Source organism: Propithecus coquereli, unplaced genomic scaffold, assembly GCF_000956105.1.
Source record: "Propithecus coquereli isolate 6110/MARCELLA unplaced genomic scaffold, Pcoq_1.0 Scaffold37, whole genome shotgun sequence".
Taxonomy (NCBI): domain Eukaryota; kingdom Metazoa; phylum Chordata; class Mammalia; order Primates; family Indriidae; genus Propithecus; species Propithecus coquereli.
The window spans coordinates 8,213,214-8,231,222 of NW_012149396.1; the positions used below are offsets into that span (position 1 = coordinate 8,213,214).

The following is an 18,009-nucleotide window of genomic DNA, read 5'->3' on the forward strand; positions in this document are numbered from 1 at the left end:
AAAGAGAAGAGACTGACCACAATTAGTATGAGATTAAGACAGAATAAAATCCCTCATCTTGAAGGTTCCTGTAAGATTACTGACATATAGACTACATGTCCAGGTACATATCAGAACAATATGTTTAGAAATAGCATTTTTGAGAGCAGAAAAACAGAAACAAAGGCCATGTATTAAGCATTTGGGCTATGACCTGTGTTGCACAATGACATTTTGCTTCATGTAACTTAATTATTTTATGAAACGACGATAGAAAATACTATTGCACTTCGTACTTTAAACACTTGACATTTTTATTCCTCAAACTGCAACATTTTAGAAGTCTAGATATGTTTATTAATTAGTGATTATTAACACCCAGTAAACAACATTATGTCTTGTAAAAACACAATCTCTCTTCACAGCATGAAGCTGAAATCTATTATTTCCTGATTCCATATGCTGAAATACACTCAAATGGTCACAAATGACCATAAGCATTAAATAAATGTAAATGAGGATGACAAAGAAAATGTGTTTTTGATTGATAACTAAAAGACCGGGTTGAAAATCATGTCCAAAAATGAAGCCCTCTCCAGAAGGGTATGGCTGTCCGCACTGTGGAGGAAAGTGCCCTAAGAATGGAGAACACACAGGTAAGGGCAGACTTTTCTCTTTCTCTGAACCCCCCAGGGTTCTCTGGGAAGCAGAACTGGTTTGTTCATTTATATGAGAAACAGAAAGCCTGCTGCCCCCTGTGCCATCCGCCTACTCTGAACATTCTAATGCAGGATTTAAAACATATATACGGATACTTCATCACATTCACCAACTAACATAACAGAAAAACATTATTGCTACTCCATGGCTCTCACACCAATACGTCAACCACTTAGGTTTTTAAGCATTGTAGTAAATCGTTGTTTAGCCACCCTTTTTTTTCTTTAATCAAACTGGGCAGCTGGGGTGGCAGAGTGTCCTCAACATAGGGAAAACTCGAAATACTAAGGGATGACAGATTAACAGTAATAAATAAAATAATAAATATGAATTTCAACTTAACTGAAAATACCAAGTTATTCTACCTAGGAGTACTTAAAAAGCTCTATAAATGGCAAATAGTTTATGTATTAACATTTATATCATGAATTATCTTCAAGTCTTGGGATTTTTTGGTGAGGGAGACAAAGTAAGATTGTACTAGCAAAATGTTTACATTCAGCAGCTGACTCCTGGGTATGCATAAGTTCACAGTACCATTCCCTCCACTTCTGTGTATCACTAGTAATAAGACATACTGACACCATGAACATGATGCACTGTTGTATTCTCGTCAAAAGGCAGAACTTCCATCCAATCATGAGTAAATGCCAGACAAACCCAAATCAGAAGGCATCTGACCAAACAAGTGATTAGTGCTCATGCTAAGTGTCAAGGTCAGGAAAGACAAGGAAAGATGAATTCTTTCAGATGGCAGAAATCTAAAGAAAAATAATAACTAAATGCAATGTGTGATCGCAGATAGGATGCTGCAACAGAAAAAAGGCCTTGGTGGAAAAACTGGTGAAATTAGAATAGGTCCATTAGTTTAAGTTGATCAAATTATATCAATATTAATTTTACTATGGTTATGTAAGACGTTAACATTAAAGGAAGATGGGTGAGGAATATACAGAAACTTTCTGTACTATTTTTCCAGCTTCTGAAGTCTAAAATTGGATCAAAATAAAACAAATTTTTAAAATGTTATAGTACATGATCCAGCCTATCTCTCAAAGGATTCTATTTATTTAGCATCATAAATATTTCAATCATGAGTTCACAATTTGAAGATTTTTTAAAATGCCGAAGAGTAAAATTGAATAAATACAAATTTGCAGTTACAAGTTAAGTGCCTTTAATCTCCAGACATCAGGTATTACCATCTTCCGTTTAATCTAACCCTGTTGAATTTTCTAGTTCTGAAGAGCTCCCTTTGACCTTGTCAAGGGTTATATCAATTGGGACAGTGCTCTTAAGTTATGCTTATCATAGAAATGGGATACTTTGGCTTGTTTTCTCTGCTCTGGGCATTGAAAGCTGTTAATTATCTGTATAAGTGAATCATTCTCATTAGAAATTTATCATCCAGCGTTCCAAGGACACAGTATCTCCCCTCTGCTCCTTGTCCAGCTCTCTTGAAGTACAAGATGGGAATGAAAAAGAGGCAGTTAGACATATTTCCTTCAAAATGGTTTCATTCCATCAAAAGAATTCCCTGCATCAAGTCTGCTTGTATTATAGTCCTAATGCTACACATGCTTATTCCCCTTGTATTTTTCATGCAGTTGTTATATATTATTTCATATCCTTTTTGTATTTCATTAATCTAAGAACACACTTGATTCTGTCAAATAACTATACAAACCTCCTATTCTTTTCAAAGATGATAAAAGCATTTTTTCTTTTCCAGCTTTGAACGGTTTAAAAATTTAGACGTGTTTGTAGTTTCTAAGTATTAAAGGTTGCTGTATTTGTATTCCCCTATTTGTAAAAAGAATCCAGAATGTAATTCTTAACCTCATGCAGGAATCTTACAATACAGTGCGTGCACACCTAGAGAAGTCACAAATTTAGGATAAAGATATCACATAACACTCAAGACACTACCTTTTCTATACTTACTTCATTTCATTTACTTGTCTCAGAATCTCATGCTGAGTTTTCACAACAGTGTCCAGTTCTTGCTGAGTGATCTGGAGGAAAACATGACGACCAGCAAGCTCAGTAACCCGCATCCCATGAGCACACAGCACAGCAGCCTTTCTTTTCTGTTCCCCTCCATCTAAGGCTAGCTAAGGCATACCTGCGTATTTGGAAAGCTCACCTGCCCACGCTGCCCGGGGGTTCCTGCTCCTCCTCTTTTAGAGATCTCCTCCGTCAAGGAAGAGACATATCTTCTCTGTTCATCAAGAATCATATCTAACTGCCGGTTCAGCTGCTTGATTTCAAGATGAATACGATTCTGTCCTTCAAAGACTTGTCTTAGCTCACGATCTCCTATACTCTCAAATATTTCATCCGCTGAAGAGGAAATCACAAATTAAAATTATTAGGATCACCTACACATATGTAGTTTTCGAAATACCATAAGTGACCAAAGTGCCGATATATACCAAAATTAGAACATTATCATCATAGTGGTATAATCTCCCAAATAGTAAACATGCACATAATTAATTCAATCAAGATTCAATTACTATTTGTTTTTGCCATTTCTGGTGAACCACTTGTTATAAATTAGGTCTGATTTTTTTCATTTAAAAATAATTTTTCTCTTTCATATATACTATGTGATTCTATGTATATGAATACGCAGAACCAATCTACAGTGATAGAAATCAAAACAGTGATGGGCTCTGTGGAGAGGGGGATTGACTTGAGGGAGGCATGAAGGAACTTTCTGGGGTGGCAGAAGTGTTCCGTATACTGATCTGGTTACACAGATCAGTGATGGTTAAATGGGTATACACATTTGCCAAAATTTACCTAACTATACTCTTTAAAACACTTAATACAATCAGCTTCAGGACATAATCACAAATCACATGTGATGATGTTTAAAACAAATTCAAAAGAAGAATTACATTTATATTTCATTTTTAACTTCATTAAGTCTGAATAATACTATTGATCATTAAGAGAACTGCATACTACACCCAGTGTTCAAATGCTAGACCCAGGCTTTATTAAATACAACTTTGATCATTTACGCTGGTGGGGAATGACCCAGGTAAAAAAGCTGGTAGATAATATAAAGTCCTTCTACTTGGCCTTAATATGTTTTACTTTTGACATTAGCACACTTAAGTTCTTAATTACATTGGCTTAGATGAGTATTTTACAATTTGCAACCTTTACAGTCCAAGATTCTATTGAGTAGTAAGGGGAGGAGGAGTAGATAGCACTTCACATTACTCTCACAATAGTTTTGATGCTTTTCAAGTATTATCCCTATGCTGTAAGGTAACTGTGTGCCACTAAAAGCAGAAACATAAACCTTCAATGATTTCTTTCACCAAATAATTACTGAGCTTCAATACTAGGTCAGCACTGGTTTGGGTTTTGTTTCGTTTAGGTTTAGGGGGCATAGCAGTGAACACAGCAAATTACACCTCTGTCCTCACACACCTTCCACTCTAGTGGTTTCCCTGTTCATCCACATAACCATGGTACTCTTTACTTCATGCATCACTAAGCCACACTCTTACTGGTAAAAATGCCAATCTCCAGACCCTTAAAGACTAAAGATTTGCTCATAAATTGTTTCCAGCAATTACTTGTAATCTGACAGTTCAGAGGCAGAGATGAGCACAGCAGTTCTCTCAATCTTTTTGGTACCAGGGACCGGTTTCATGGAAGACAATTTTTCCACAAACCGAGGTGGGGTAGTGGTGTGGGTTGCGGAGAGGTGGTGTCGAACTCGGGAGGTGATATGCGGCCTGTTTCCTAACAGGCCACGGACTGGTACTGGGCCTCGGCCCGGGACTTGGGGACCGCAGAGCTGGGCAACATACAGACACAATCATCCGTAAGCCACGACCCCTGCTGCTGCACTGCAGTTGGCTTCGCCACAACTCACCAGGTTGCCCTTGGAGGTCAGGGTGGCCCTTCTGGAATTCCTCTTTTTTTTTATCCAATTCTTGTTGAAAGTGCTCAAATTCCTCCTGATACTTTTCTTTTTCTTTTTCTGAAATTTCTTTATCTGGTGTAGGCTTTTTTTGGAGTTTATGAATAGATCATAAAAAGATAAAAAAACCAGTAAGATACCCCAAATATGTTCTTTTTCTCATTTTAACTATTCTACCACTAGCTGAGAGGTTAACAAAAAAAACATCATTCCTTTCTGATATCATAGCCAATTTACTCTTTTAACTTGTTCAAGGTCATACAGCAGTAACTGGCAGAAACAAGATCCAAACCTAAGTTAACCTTTCAAATTTCTGGCCACAGGGCAAAACCATTAAACTGATAAATTTTTTGAAAAAAATGTGTATACTTACCGGCTCTTTTCCAGGTTCAGTCAACTGGAAAGTCAGAAAAGAAAGGACATCATGGTCATCTACAAATTAAAAAAAAAAAGTCTGAAAAAGTTCCATGAAAGATTATTTTTATAGTTGTAAGTGTACTTTATATTTATTGCTTTAAAAAATAATCAATAACAGAAATAGCAAAAATTAGCTCTAATTTGGTAAAGGCAATTGTGCTCTGTGAGCTTAGAAACAATTCATCAGAAAGCTTTACATTACACAGAATCTAAAATTCACTTTCTTAAACCCTAAATCAGAACAGTTAGCAGTGTTTAACATATAATAGACATTTAATAAGTGATGAACAAACAAATGAAGGGTCAAAACAAGTCCAAACTCCTAATCTTGGTACCAAGATCCTCCCACATTTTCCCATAAATCTCCTTCATGGATAATGTCCCAGACAAACGAGACAAAATCCTGCTCTCCATGTATTTCCTGTGCCTATCTGTCTCTCAACCTTTCTTACAGCACATACCACTTTTTTTTTTTTTTTTAATCCCCTACCTGCCCCTACTCCATACCACTTTTTGCCTTACTTTCATATTTGTTTCTCTTACATGGAAGATATTAATAATTTTATCTAAAATCATATAAAAATCAAATTAATTGCAAGCTGTTTAAGCTGAAAGCAGGGACTCAGCACATCAAACCCTCTAACACTGAACTAAGATACCAATCCCAGTTAGTCACATCTACAACACAAGAGCAATTACTTTCAAGTATACAGCAATCTTTATGCTTTCTGCCACTCTTATGAAGATCTACAATTGTAGACAGGTTAAGAAAATAAAATTATAATAATACAGTGTAGATTAGGTAACTGGAGGAAAACCTGTGGGCTAACATTATTGGCCATGTGATCTTGAGAAACTCCTTCCATCGAGGATTTGGCAAACTCATCTGAAAATATGGAAAACACGATCTCTCCTCCCTCCCTCCCAAGATTGTAAAGAACAATCCATATATTTGAAAATACTTAAAACTACAATGTACCATATAAACACAAAATAGTATTAATGCTGAATGACAACTTCGTTTATCAACACATGTGGAAAAAAATGGTAACAATCAGTATATTTTTGTTTAAAGTCTGGTCCCCAAATAACATTTCTTCAGGTTGCCAAATTTGTTGATATGTTATGTGACAACTCTTGGGAGCCTAAAACACTTGGCAATTAATCTTTTATAGGCTCAACTTTAAATGTCTCCTTCACTAAACAGCACCCAAACTGATGCTCTAATTACATACTTGTATGTAGCCCCAGCTAATTGTAAACCTGCAGAACAACATAAGATTAGCAGTCTCAACAGAACAAAAGATGGGCATAGCAGATGAGTGGAAGGTTCCAACTAGTCTTAAAAGGCTAAAAGTAAAAAGTTTACATATTCCTAAAATATACCATTCCCAATAAAACTCAATTCATGAACTTTTAATATTAAAAGATATACCTGCAAGACCTCCAGTTGCAGCAGATATTCCAAAATGTCCTTGTGCAGGGATAATCATGTTTTCCACTTTGGCGCAAAATTCATAATCATTTTTGTCTGGTGTAAAGCCATTATTGATCATTACCTAGAAAGACATACCATAGCCATAACTTTTATAAAAGACATTGATAATATGCATTTCAGTTATTCAATTTTATGACCAATACTATTCATATTCTTGCTTCATTATTATAAAGAGTGATTTTAAATAACCTCACTGTCATTACACAATAAAATATTTTACTTAAGAAAATATTTTTTTGCCCCTCTATGTGTCAAAGGCTTAAAAAAAGAAAATTTTGATCACTTTCCACAAAAATAGACTGCGGCTCACCTTCTCCCAAGAAAATATAGGGATCCATGATTAATCTTTTTGAATAGTTCAAACAGAAAAGGGATCAGACTTGTTCTGAAATCCCATTGACAGAGCTAAAACCAAGAGGTTAAGTGTACAATTTTATCTACAGCTGGCTGAGAATAGATTGCCTTAACGAGTAGTGAGTGCCTCTTTATTAAATTAATGGGGTAACTGGACACTCATAGGTTAGCAGAGAGCCAAAATGACAGATGTCATACTGACAAAAAAGGCAGAAAATGGAAAAACTAAAAAGACACATAAGTGTCTACTCTGCAGAATGTATATGTGAAGTTATGACCCTACATTTCTTAATAGAATCTTGGAATTCTAAGAAAGCACAGGAATCCACCTGACACATGAATACGCTTCTCATTATTATTCCCAGTCAAGTAGTAGTTTAGCCTCTTCAATATATTTCCCTTCTAACAACCCAATTACTAACCCCACTCTAAATAAGAGTCACTAAGATACAGAGTGGATGCAAAAGGAGCAGGTCCATGGCACCAGAGTAAGAGCATTTTTATCACTGCTTTCAGAGTGAAAGTTTTGGACAGTTAAGTCACACAGGTGAAATGTTATAGTAATCCATCCAAATTTTCAGCAAGAGAATAAAATAACCGTCAATATGAAGAGTTAATCTCTATATAGTATAAGATGAAAACGTGAACTAAAAATTACTTTAAAACAATTAATAAGAACACCTAACATTTAGTTTATTTCCTCTAATTAGCAATATTCCTATTTCAGTTTATATCATTTACAACTGGTCCTCCTCTACAGAGTCTTTCAAATTAGAATCAACAATCAGGAAGATATTTCCCTTTGAGTCTTGGAAAGAAGGTAAGTTAATCACATTCTAACTCTAACACTAAAAACTTTCAGGTGTTTGGTATTTTTTCCTTGAATTAACAAATTAAAAATCCATCAGGTGACTTTACTATTTCTAATTTATTTTTTAAAAAGGTCAAAACATAGTCATTGTCCTATGAGTTAGGAAGAATGACAGGACTCTAATTGCAAGGCCTGGGTACAAAATGTCCATTGATTAATGCCAGTAACACATCTTTATGGGGTCATCAATAATTTTCCTTATTCACCTTATAGTTCCAACCCATTGTTAAATGCCACAATTGTGTTTGAAACCTCTTGTTTTTACTATGTTTCCTCCACTAACAGCACCTGTTGCTACCAATTTCCCCTTACATTGTTTCTCCCTCTAACATGGAAACAACTGCGACAAGCTGAGGGTGCAAATACTAATACAATAAACATTTGAGGACCTAACGTGGGTGTTGTAGCATTTACCACACAGCATAGTAATGCTAGAAATCAGTCTCCTCCAGTAGACTATAAGCCCTCTGGGGAGAGTAATCTTTGTCTTACTCTTATTTGTATCCCGAAGGCTTAGATATGTATATAACACGTGCTATATAGGAGGGTGCTTAAACATTCACTGACTAAATGGAAACCTACTGGCAAAGTTTACAACAGATGATCACTTACAAAGTGACTTTGAAGCCACTTCTGTTCTCTAACAGATGAGTATATGAGCAATATCCAAATTTAAAAGCATTTAATTTCTACCAAGAATTCAAAATGAATGTCATACTAGAATACTGTTTATTCGATTAGCTCTAAGTACACGTTACTTACTGTCAATGTTTTCTGGTAATAGCTAATCTTTGCCCGGACAGGATAGGGTTTATTACGAAAGTCCCTCTGGCAACTCGCTAAAGCCTGATTAGCACCATCACTATTGTATGAGAGAAAGGAAAACAAGACACTTAGAAAGCTTTTCGATATTTAAAAGTTCAGGAAAATTAAAATAATTTCAGGTCTGACAAAGTTTTGAGATATTTCAAGTCATTTATTCAGAATACACAAAGTTTTTCTATCAGAACTCTGGGTAACACGAGAAAACGAAAGTTAACCCCCAATGACGGCAGGGCAAAGTTATACGATTTATGTGAGACTAGGGCAGTGGTTCTCTACCCTAAGGCAGAATCAGAATCACTCACTGAGCTTTCAAGTGTAGATTCCTAGATTTCACCCCAAATCAACTGAAGCAGAACCAAGAGGGGGCCTAGGCACCTGTATTTTAAGTAAACTCCACAGGGAGTTGTGATAAACTAAATGGCAAGAAATAGTAAACAGGAACATGGATAAGTAATTTTTCGTACAGTTCACTGATTAGTTAAAAAGTAACTCCTCCACAATGAGCACGTGAAAATCAAAACTGTACATACCTAATTCATATATATTATACAGTCGTCCCTCAGTATCCGTAAGGCATTGGTTCCAGGACCCCTGTGGATACCAAAATCCTCGGATGCTGAAGTCCCTTATATAAAATGGTGTAGTATTTGCATATAACCTATGCACATCCGCCCATATACTTTAAATCATCTCTAGATTTAAATGTATAACACCTAATATAAATCCTAAGTAAGTAGTTGTTATACTGTACAGGTTTTTTTCATTACTACTATTATTGGTTTTTTTCCCAAATACTTTTGATCCATGGTTGGTTGAATCTATGGAAGTGGAACTCACAAATAGAGCTGACTGTTGTTAAACATTTACAAGCTTTGTAAACCACTGAGAGTCTTTTTTTTTTGAGACACAGGCTCACCGTGTTGCCCGGGCTAGAGTGCCATGGCGTCATCCTAGCTCACAGCAACCTCAAACTCCTGGGCTCAAGCGATCCTCCTGCCTCAGCCTCCCGAGTAGCTGGGACTACAGGCATGCGCCACCATGCCCAGCTAATTTTTTCTATATATTTTTAGTTGTCCAATTAATTTCTTTCTAATTTTAGTAGAGACGGGGTCTCGCTCTTGCTCAGGCTGGTTTCGAAATCCTGAGCTCAAACAATCCGCCTGCCTCGGCCTCCCAGAGAGCTAGGATTACAGGCGTGAGCCACCACGCCCAGCCCATCACTGAGAGTCTTTAAATAAAGCAATATTAAGCTTTGATGAGGTGGCATAAATTGCTTACTCATCAGTCTGGTCAAGGTTCAATTTTATTTTCCAAAGATCCCTTTTAATAAAGATGAAAATGCATGACTAGTGGCATCATTGAAAGCCAAGAACAGTCTATAAACTTTCAAAAGTATTATATACTTTTATGTTAAGTAAAAATACATTTTGTGTTTGAAATCTGAGGTGGTCAACAGAAAGAACTTTAAAACAGAACGAAATAAAACCTTTCCACCAAGTTATAAAATACAATTCAAGAAAATGAACAATCTTATTTCAGTTGCAAAGTGTTCAGATCTGATCTACTTTAATATATCTCTGTATATTTCATAAGGTTTCCAAAGAGAAGCCGAAATCAGGAATAATGTAAAAAAACACTTACTTTTGGTGATCATAATGGATTTGTCCATTGTTGCCTATAATTACTATAGCAGGATTATTTTTCTAAAAATAAAGAAAATGTGTTTGTTTTAATGCCCTTAATCAAAAAATTCTAGATCATTCTTGATGTACTACAAGGGCTCTCATATATCTAAGATTCCAGGACTCAAACTCTGAAAATAACACGGCCTTGGCATTCAAGGAGTTATTAGAGTTCTCCTTTAAACTGCTGATAATAACCTCTGGATATGAGCAGAGAAACAATCAGCTGGAGACAAGATCTTCAATCTTACAGCTGCTAAACCCCGAGTTAATGTTTCCAGTAAGTAAGTACATTTTGTTCTTAACTGTTTTAGGAGAGATTATCAGAAAAATTGGCCTGATCAAAACCAATGATTAACATGTGAAAAGATATAAATATGTGAGTTAGCAATAGTCATGCACTTGGATGTTCTCATGAAAGCAAACTGTTACAGTCTTTTAAACATTATTGGTTTCAGCACCTACATCTAAAGACTCATACTTATCAAAATGACTAAAGGCATATAAGGCGGTAGTGGTAGTGGGGTCACTGTTAAGTTCTCAGAGTAAGGGCTCCATTATGTCCTTGGTCTATGAAAAATTGTGTACACGTAACTTTAAACTGATAAACTCCCAGCTATATAAAACTAATTACCATATGTACCGTATAGCTTGGGGACTTTTCTACTATCAAACTAATGAAAGTGTTAAATAAGCTATATTTCTCAGAGCCTAACTCTGCTGGCAGATATATGAAAGTGGGTAACACTCCTGACAATAAATATACCTTTCCATCATTGTCAAAAGAATCAAAAAATATTCCAACACCATTCCACATATCAGCTGATCCAAACACAGGGCCCTCCAAACCTTGATTTTCTGTATACCAAATTGCCTGAAAATACATAACAGGGAACAGTTAGAGGTTAGTAGTATATGCATTTATATACGTTTTCTAAGTTAAAGAAATGATCATACCAGGCCATCAGCTCCAATTCGACCTCTTCCAGTCACTCGAAATGTCACCTCAACTTCCCAGTTCTCAAAGGCTGCTTTAGCCTTTGTCCACACTGACCCTCTTTGGCTTTTTAAAGATGGTGCTACTCGAATTTGATCTGAACTTGGAATAGCATCTAGAACAGAAATCAGGAAAAAAAAGCTTTCAGTTATAATTAGGTAAAACTCAACAAATCATCTCCAAACTGCTACACATAACTACAGAGGTCAAATTTTAACTCAGTAACCTGTACAGTAACTATGAGGAAAAAGTTCCATGTTGACAGTTTCAACTTTAAAAGTTTAGGGCTAATACCTTCCTTATCTTTTTTTTTTTTTTGAGACAGAGTCTCACTGTGTTGCCCAGGCTAGAGTGCCGTGGCGTCAGCCTAGCTCACAGCAACCTCAAACTCCTGGGCTCAAGCAATCCTCCTGCCTCAGCCTCCCGAGTAGCTGGGACTACACGCATGCGCCACCACGCCTGGCTAATTTTTTCTATATATTTTTAGTTGTCCAATTAATTTCTTTCAATTTTAGTAGAGACGGGGTCTCACTCTTGCTCAGGCTGGTCTCGAACTCCTGAGTTCAAACAATCCGCTAGCCTCGGCCTCCCAGAGTGCTAGGATTACAGGCGTGAGCCACTGCGCCCGGCCCACCTTCCTTATCTTTTAAACAGTGAAATATCTCCGCAATCAATCAATAAAGCTGCAAACATACACTAAAAATTCCAGGGACAAGGGGCAGGAGGGAGAGAATTATGACTTAAAAGACAAATTTACTATTTGACTGTGATAATATTCCTTTTTAAATCTCTCAAAAACTTGCATTTTTAAAAACAGCAATGTATTGTTACCAATTTGCAAATGTTAGAAAGCTCAAACAGTGTGAAAAGAACATACCACTAGGAATCAAGAGACTTGTTCCTAGTCTCGGTTCAGCTGTGTGACTTTGAACAAATAATTCTCTCACTCTCTTGGGTTCACCATATGTTCACCTATAAAATGAAGGGGCTGATCACTTCCATAAATACCCCACTAGTTATATGCAAAATATTGTGCATATATATATTCTTCTAGGGAGAGGGTCAACTGAATTTCAATTCAATAAGCAATTCTTCAGCTTCAGCAGATTCTCAGAGAAAATCGTAAACCCCAAAATGGTGGTTTGCATGTCCAGGCTAGTTTCAAGTTCCAGCTCCCCTATTTACTAGCTATTTGATCTTAGGCAATTACTCCATTTCTCTAACACCTTCATAGGTATATAAGTGCCTGCCTACATAAGTGCATATAAATGTTTCAATAAATATTAGCTGTTCCGCCTATTATTGGACTAACACTAGATAATTATTACAGCACCTATGAAGCCTAAAATTTGAACAATTCTAGCACACTATCTCAGATATTAACCAGTTCTGACATTCAAGCTGGGAGATAAAACAACTGTAATAACACTTTACAGGTAGAACAAACCTGACAAAAATAAAGGTTGAGATACTTTAGTAGGATCAGTCAGTGTCTCCATCACTTTCAAACACTCAAAAGAGGGAGGGGGCATCATGGCAAGAGAACTAGACAAAGAATCAGGAGAACTAGATTTGAGTTCAATTTTACTGACATTTACTACATAACCTTTTTCAAAAATCTTAACCTTTCTGAATATCAGTTCTTTCATCTGTAAAACAGATAACACCTGCCTTGCCTACTAAGGATCAAATCAGAGAATGAAGTCAAAGAGCTCTGAGAGCTACAAAGGGTTACAAACTTATCATGTTTTGCCCTTATGGACCTAAGGATGTGTACTCAAAGTACAAAAGGACATGAAAGTTAAGAAAGAGAAACACCCTACATTTGGTCTTAATTTGGGGGTGAAGGTAAATGGCTATGTTTAAATAAGGTTTTAAATTTCTCTACTTTAAAATTATTTTAAATAATGGATCACAGGGCAATTGAAAAGGGAAAAGTGATCAACGGAGTTAAGAGAATAGTGAGACTGTAAAAATTACAGTGACAATGAAAGCAAGGGATATCCACAGCAGTGATTCCAGAGTCAGTAGCTAGATAAGTCATGGCTAAAACACTAATCCCATTATTTCAAATTCAGTCTAGCCACACAACTTTAATTCACTAAAGTACATTATCTGACATTTCTGCAGCAGACTAGATATAACTGGTTATGGCTCTCTAAAGAAAGTCAAGGTAACTAATTTGAGTAGTTGATTAATATTCCTAATTTGCTGACGTGGTGTATGTTAGTGTGAGAAAAAGAGAAAGAACAGGCAGGCAATGGAGAGGTGCAGATGTGAAAAAGTATGAATAAATCCAACACCACTAATGAAAAATTCATCATCATCCAAAAATCAAAAAAATCCAAAAACTTGTGGTTGTATCATTTACATCACTTGTTTATTAAGAACAAGGTCACTTTGATAACAAATGTCCAGCAATATACAATTGCTGTCTGTGTATATAATAAATAACTGCTGAGTAACAAAGTAATTGCACTCTACTTCAAATACCTGACTGGTCATTATGTCAAAGTGAAATTTATACCTTTTAATTACAAATTAATTAGAAGGAAATGGCCCTTCCTAAAAGTGTGCTTTCTATTCAGTAATTACTTTCTAGAAATATTTGTTTCAAGCACTAAACAATCTAAAATGATGTATACAAGCCTTATATAAATGATTATTTAATTACACATAAAGATAGAATTAAATTGTCAGAGCTTCTCATCTCATATAAAGGCATTTGCCACTTGTTTCAAAAAGCGTATCTATCTGATAGTCACTGAACAGTTTATGACATGCCCAATGCTACAGCTGATTCCTTAGTCAGCAGTGACACATCAGCACTAAAAAGTGCAGATAAGTTTCCTTTCACATATGCTCTAGCAAGGCTCTCGTATCTGTAAGAGTGCCTAACACGAAGAATGAATAAAACTTGAATCCGAGATTGTTTCAATTAAAAAAAATTTTTTTTAAGGGCTTAAGATGTTCCTAGTCTCAGGTTCACAAACAATCAATACTAAAAAATATGCCCCTTCTCCTCAAGAGTTATATAATGTGTTAATACAAAAGAAAAGATCAAAGACCACACCAAGTCACTGAGAGGCAAATTTAAGGTGGGGTTTCAACAGTTTAAGAACGTCTTCTGACATACAAAGATGCAAAAATTACTGTAAGACCAGTATCTACCATCTCTGGAACCACCAGGAACAAATCGCAGCATTAACCATAGCTAACACCAGACGAAAGAAAGAGGGGGTTGGGGGGAGCGGGAAAGGAAGCAGGGAAGCTGCTGGATCAGGTCTCAGGTTGGGGTGGCTGGGGGTGGGGGACATTTCCCTTAGACACGTGGCGTTAGGGTGAAACGTGATGCCTGGAAGAGAGTCTGAGTGCTTGAAAGTGTAGGAAGTAACAAAATACCTCTAGATCAAACGGAAAGTACCGACGAGATCAAAGAAGAGAAGACAGGAGGGGGGTGAGAGTGGAGAGACTGGGTGGGGGGAAGACTCTGGGCCAGGCGGAGGGAACCTTGCCGGCCAGTGGGGACCTGGAGGAGGGGACTGCCGGGAGGGTCGCCTTCACAGTGCATATGGTATGCGGTAGCTGGAACGGGACCCTCAGCATTCCTGGGTGTCGGCGGATACAAGGTGAAGAGGAGACGGAAGGCGAGGAGGGACCCGGGCCCCCAGCCCTCTGCCCCGGCTTACTCCCCGCGTGGGCCCAGAACGGCACGGTCCCGTCGCTCTGCACCAGGTGCGGCCCCTTGAAGCTGTATTTATACTCGAAACGGCGATGTGGCTGCGCGGCCGGGGTGCCTGCGGCGCCGGGGTCTCCTCCCACGCCATCTCCCCCGACGAGGCGACTGAGCGACAGCAACAGGACGCAGAAAAACGGCCGCGCTCTGGCCTGGGGACCCCTACCCCTGGATCCCGCCATCTTGGATTCTGGGACGCGGAGGCCGGCGGGAGAGGGAGGGGCGCAGGAGGCTGCGGACGGCCAACAGGGCGCTCGCTGATTGGTGGAGCCGGGGGGATCCCAAGGGCAAGGGGTGAGCCCCGCCCCCCAGCGTCCGGTATCCAGGAGGCCGCCAGGCACAGAGCATGTGGGAGCCTGGCCACGCGGAGGGGGCGGGTCTGGAGGCGGGGCTTCCAGCTTGCTCCGCCCATCCTCTCCGGTGGGGGTTGGGGGCTCCAAACTTCGCTTCCCACCGAGTGCGGGAGCGGCGGACTGGGGTCTTCCTGCAGGAGGCTTTCTCCTGCCTGTTAAAATACCACAGAGGCGGATTAGCGAGTCCTAAGACCTGTGGAGCCGGGCCATAATAAACCTTTGGAGTATTAGAAGAAAGACATTCTTTTTGATGTGACACCGATTGTTCAGTGGCTGGTTTTCATACGGTGAACTTTCCAGAACAAGGCACAATCAAGAATACTTACGGTCCCAGCCCACTGAGCTCCACCCACTCGTGCTACAGGTTCAAACTAGGAACCAGCGATCCACGGGGTCTTAGAGCTTTAGGATCTTTTACTTGGTGTTGAATAAAGGGGTTCTATGAATTTGTTAGTCAACCTTCATTTTTCAAAATGTAATTCCGAGAGCGCTCTACATTTCGAAACCTTGGCAATAGTACATTCAAATGAAACTGAGTTTTGGTGGTTTTGGAGAGAGGAATCATGTGCTATGGACCGGGGTGTCAATAGAACCTGAACATTTTGAGATAGGGCTGGTCTTTGAGTCAAGGAATAAATTTTGCATTTTAAAGGAAAATCTTCCTACCCTTAGAAAAAAATTGTCAACATAGTCATGGTCATCCAGAATTTTGTTTTTCATAAATGTGTCTTATGACCAATTTTAAAAATCCAAGAAACAGCAGTATGGTTTCTATTGTTTTTACACGTAGCTCTTTATTTCCTTAGCTCTGTCATGTGGGCTATGAATGCCCTACTAGCCTTAAGGACTGAATGTTCGTATTATTTTAACTAATTTTTCATTGACCTCCCAGTTCTCCATCTCCAGTTTCATGGACCATTACTTTGAATTTTTATAGCATTTTTCCTTCATGACTGAGAGCTTTTCAGTTTGAGTTAAATATCATTTTTAAGAGCGTTGAAATTGAGAAACTGGGCCAGGCAAACTGAATTCCTATACCCTTGTCAAAGATCAGCATAGTTTTATTCTAGATAATCCTGTCTGTTTTAAAAGTCTTAGCAACTTTCCATATTTGCTTCAGATATTTAAAAATAAAGATATTAAAATGTTGGACCCTGTTGAAGACCCTTGGCAGGTTCAATTTAAAAATGGCTACAAACAGCCCTGTGCGGTGACTCACACTTGTAATGCCAGTGACTTATGAAGCTGAGGTGGGAGAATTGCTGAAGCCCAGGAATTTGAGACCAGCCTGGACAACATAGCGAGATCTCGTCTCTAAAAAAAATGCAAAAAATTAGCTAAGAGTGGTGGCTCATGCTTGTAGTCCCAGCTACTCGGGAGACTGAGGCAAGAGGATCCCTTGAGCCCAGGAGTTTGAGGCTACAGTGAGTTATGATGACACGACTGTACTGTAGCCTGAGTGACAGAGTGACTACAAAGTGCATGATCTCACATTGTAAATATTTATCACATGTAACACAGTAAAGCAATTGGGAATTGTTGATAAAGTCAGTGAGTTTTTTATTATCTACTTCCCTAGGCACCCAGAACCCTAAATCATCATTCTTAACTGCATAAAAGGCCAGAAACCTACTCCATGCTGAGCTGTTAATGACCTAATATTTTTTTCCCCTCTGTGATTGAGTTCGTATATATTATAGGATTTCATTCATAGAGCTGGGTTCCAAGCATCCCTGAGGTTTATGCAAGATTTCTTACTTTAAAGAGGTTAGCTCATCTGTTTTAAATGAAGTCCCAATGGAAGTGATTAAGGCCTATACCAATGTGGGTGATATTAGTGGCCCACTAATAGAGAACCCAATCAAATTGGTTTGAGCTCATATAAGTAAAAAAGACTAGAGGGAGGTTAGGCTTCAAGCACAGTTGGATCAAGGCTTTAGCCTCCTTTCCTCTATGTGTCAGCTTCATCTTCAGGCTCACTCTGTTAATAGCAAAATGACTATAGCACTTCCAGACTTCATATCTCTACATTACACCATATAGACCAAGAGAGAGCAGCATTGTCTTAGCATTCCCTGAAAAATTCTAAGCTTCATGCTTCATGGACTGCTTAGATCATGTGCCTTTCCCTGAAGTAACCATGGAGGCAGAGAAATAGAACGTGATAACTGATTTGGCCAAGGTCACTCGCTCCTTCCCTTGTTTAAGCTTAGTTTTAGCCTTTCTTAACTTCGCGGATCTCCAAACACAAACTAGGGGACTATTGGGAAGGAGAATGAGATAGGCCTGTATTAGAGCCAGTAATGCCATAAGAAACAACACCAAAGAAGGGAACCAAAGTGTAGCAGGACTGGCTTTTTATGTTGGTACGTAAATTAAACCCTTGAGAGCTGGAGTGGTCCCTCCCCAGCCTGAAGCTCTGGGAATCTACCCCGGTGAGACCTTCTGGCTAGTGCCATCTTCATTGTCAAAAGGCTGCATAGATTGCTGATGTTCAGGTACATGCATGAGGAATTCAGGGGCAACTGGGGAGCTGCACCCATTCATTTGCATTCTAATGTCCCTTATGTATTCTTTGCACAACCTGTCCATTGGACTGATAGTAAAGTGCAAGTTTTCATTCTCTCC

At 38.3% G+C, this 18,009-nt stretch overlaps 1 protein-coding gene across 1 annotated transcript; it reads right to left on the bottom strand.

Annotated features, from left to right (window-relative positions):
* Nucleotides 1-2,639: 2,639 nt before the first annotated feature.
* LMAN1 (lectin, mannose-binding, 1) lies at nucleotides 2,640-15,367 on the bottom strand. Its single transcript, XM_012651802.1, has 10 exons — nucleotides 14,982-15,367; nucleotides 11,253-11,407; nucleotides 11,062-11,169; nucleotides 10,255-10,316; nucleotides 8,551-8,650; nucleotides 6,501-6,624; nucleotides 5,022-5,080; nucleotides 4,601-4,733; nucleotides 2,846-3,042; nucleotides 2,640-2,714 (listed from the first exon to the last, which is right to left on the bottom strand). Exons 1-10 carry the CDS (start codon nucleotides 15,208-15,210, stop codon nucleotides 2,640-2,642), a joined length of 1,242 nt encoding a protein of 413 aa, XP_012507256.1. The 5' UTR covers nucleotides 15,211-15,367.
* Nucleotides 15,368-18,009: the final 2,642 nt, after the last annotated feature.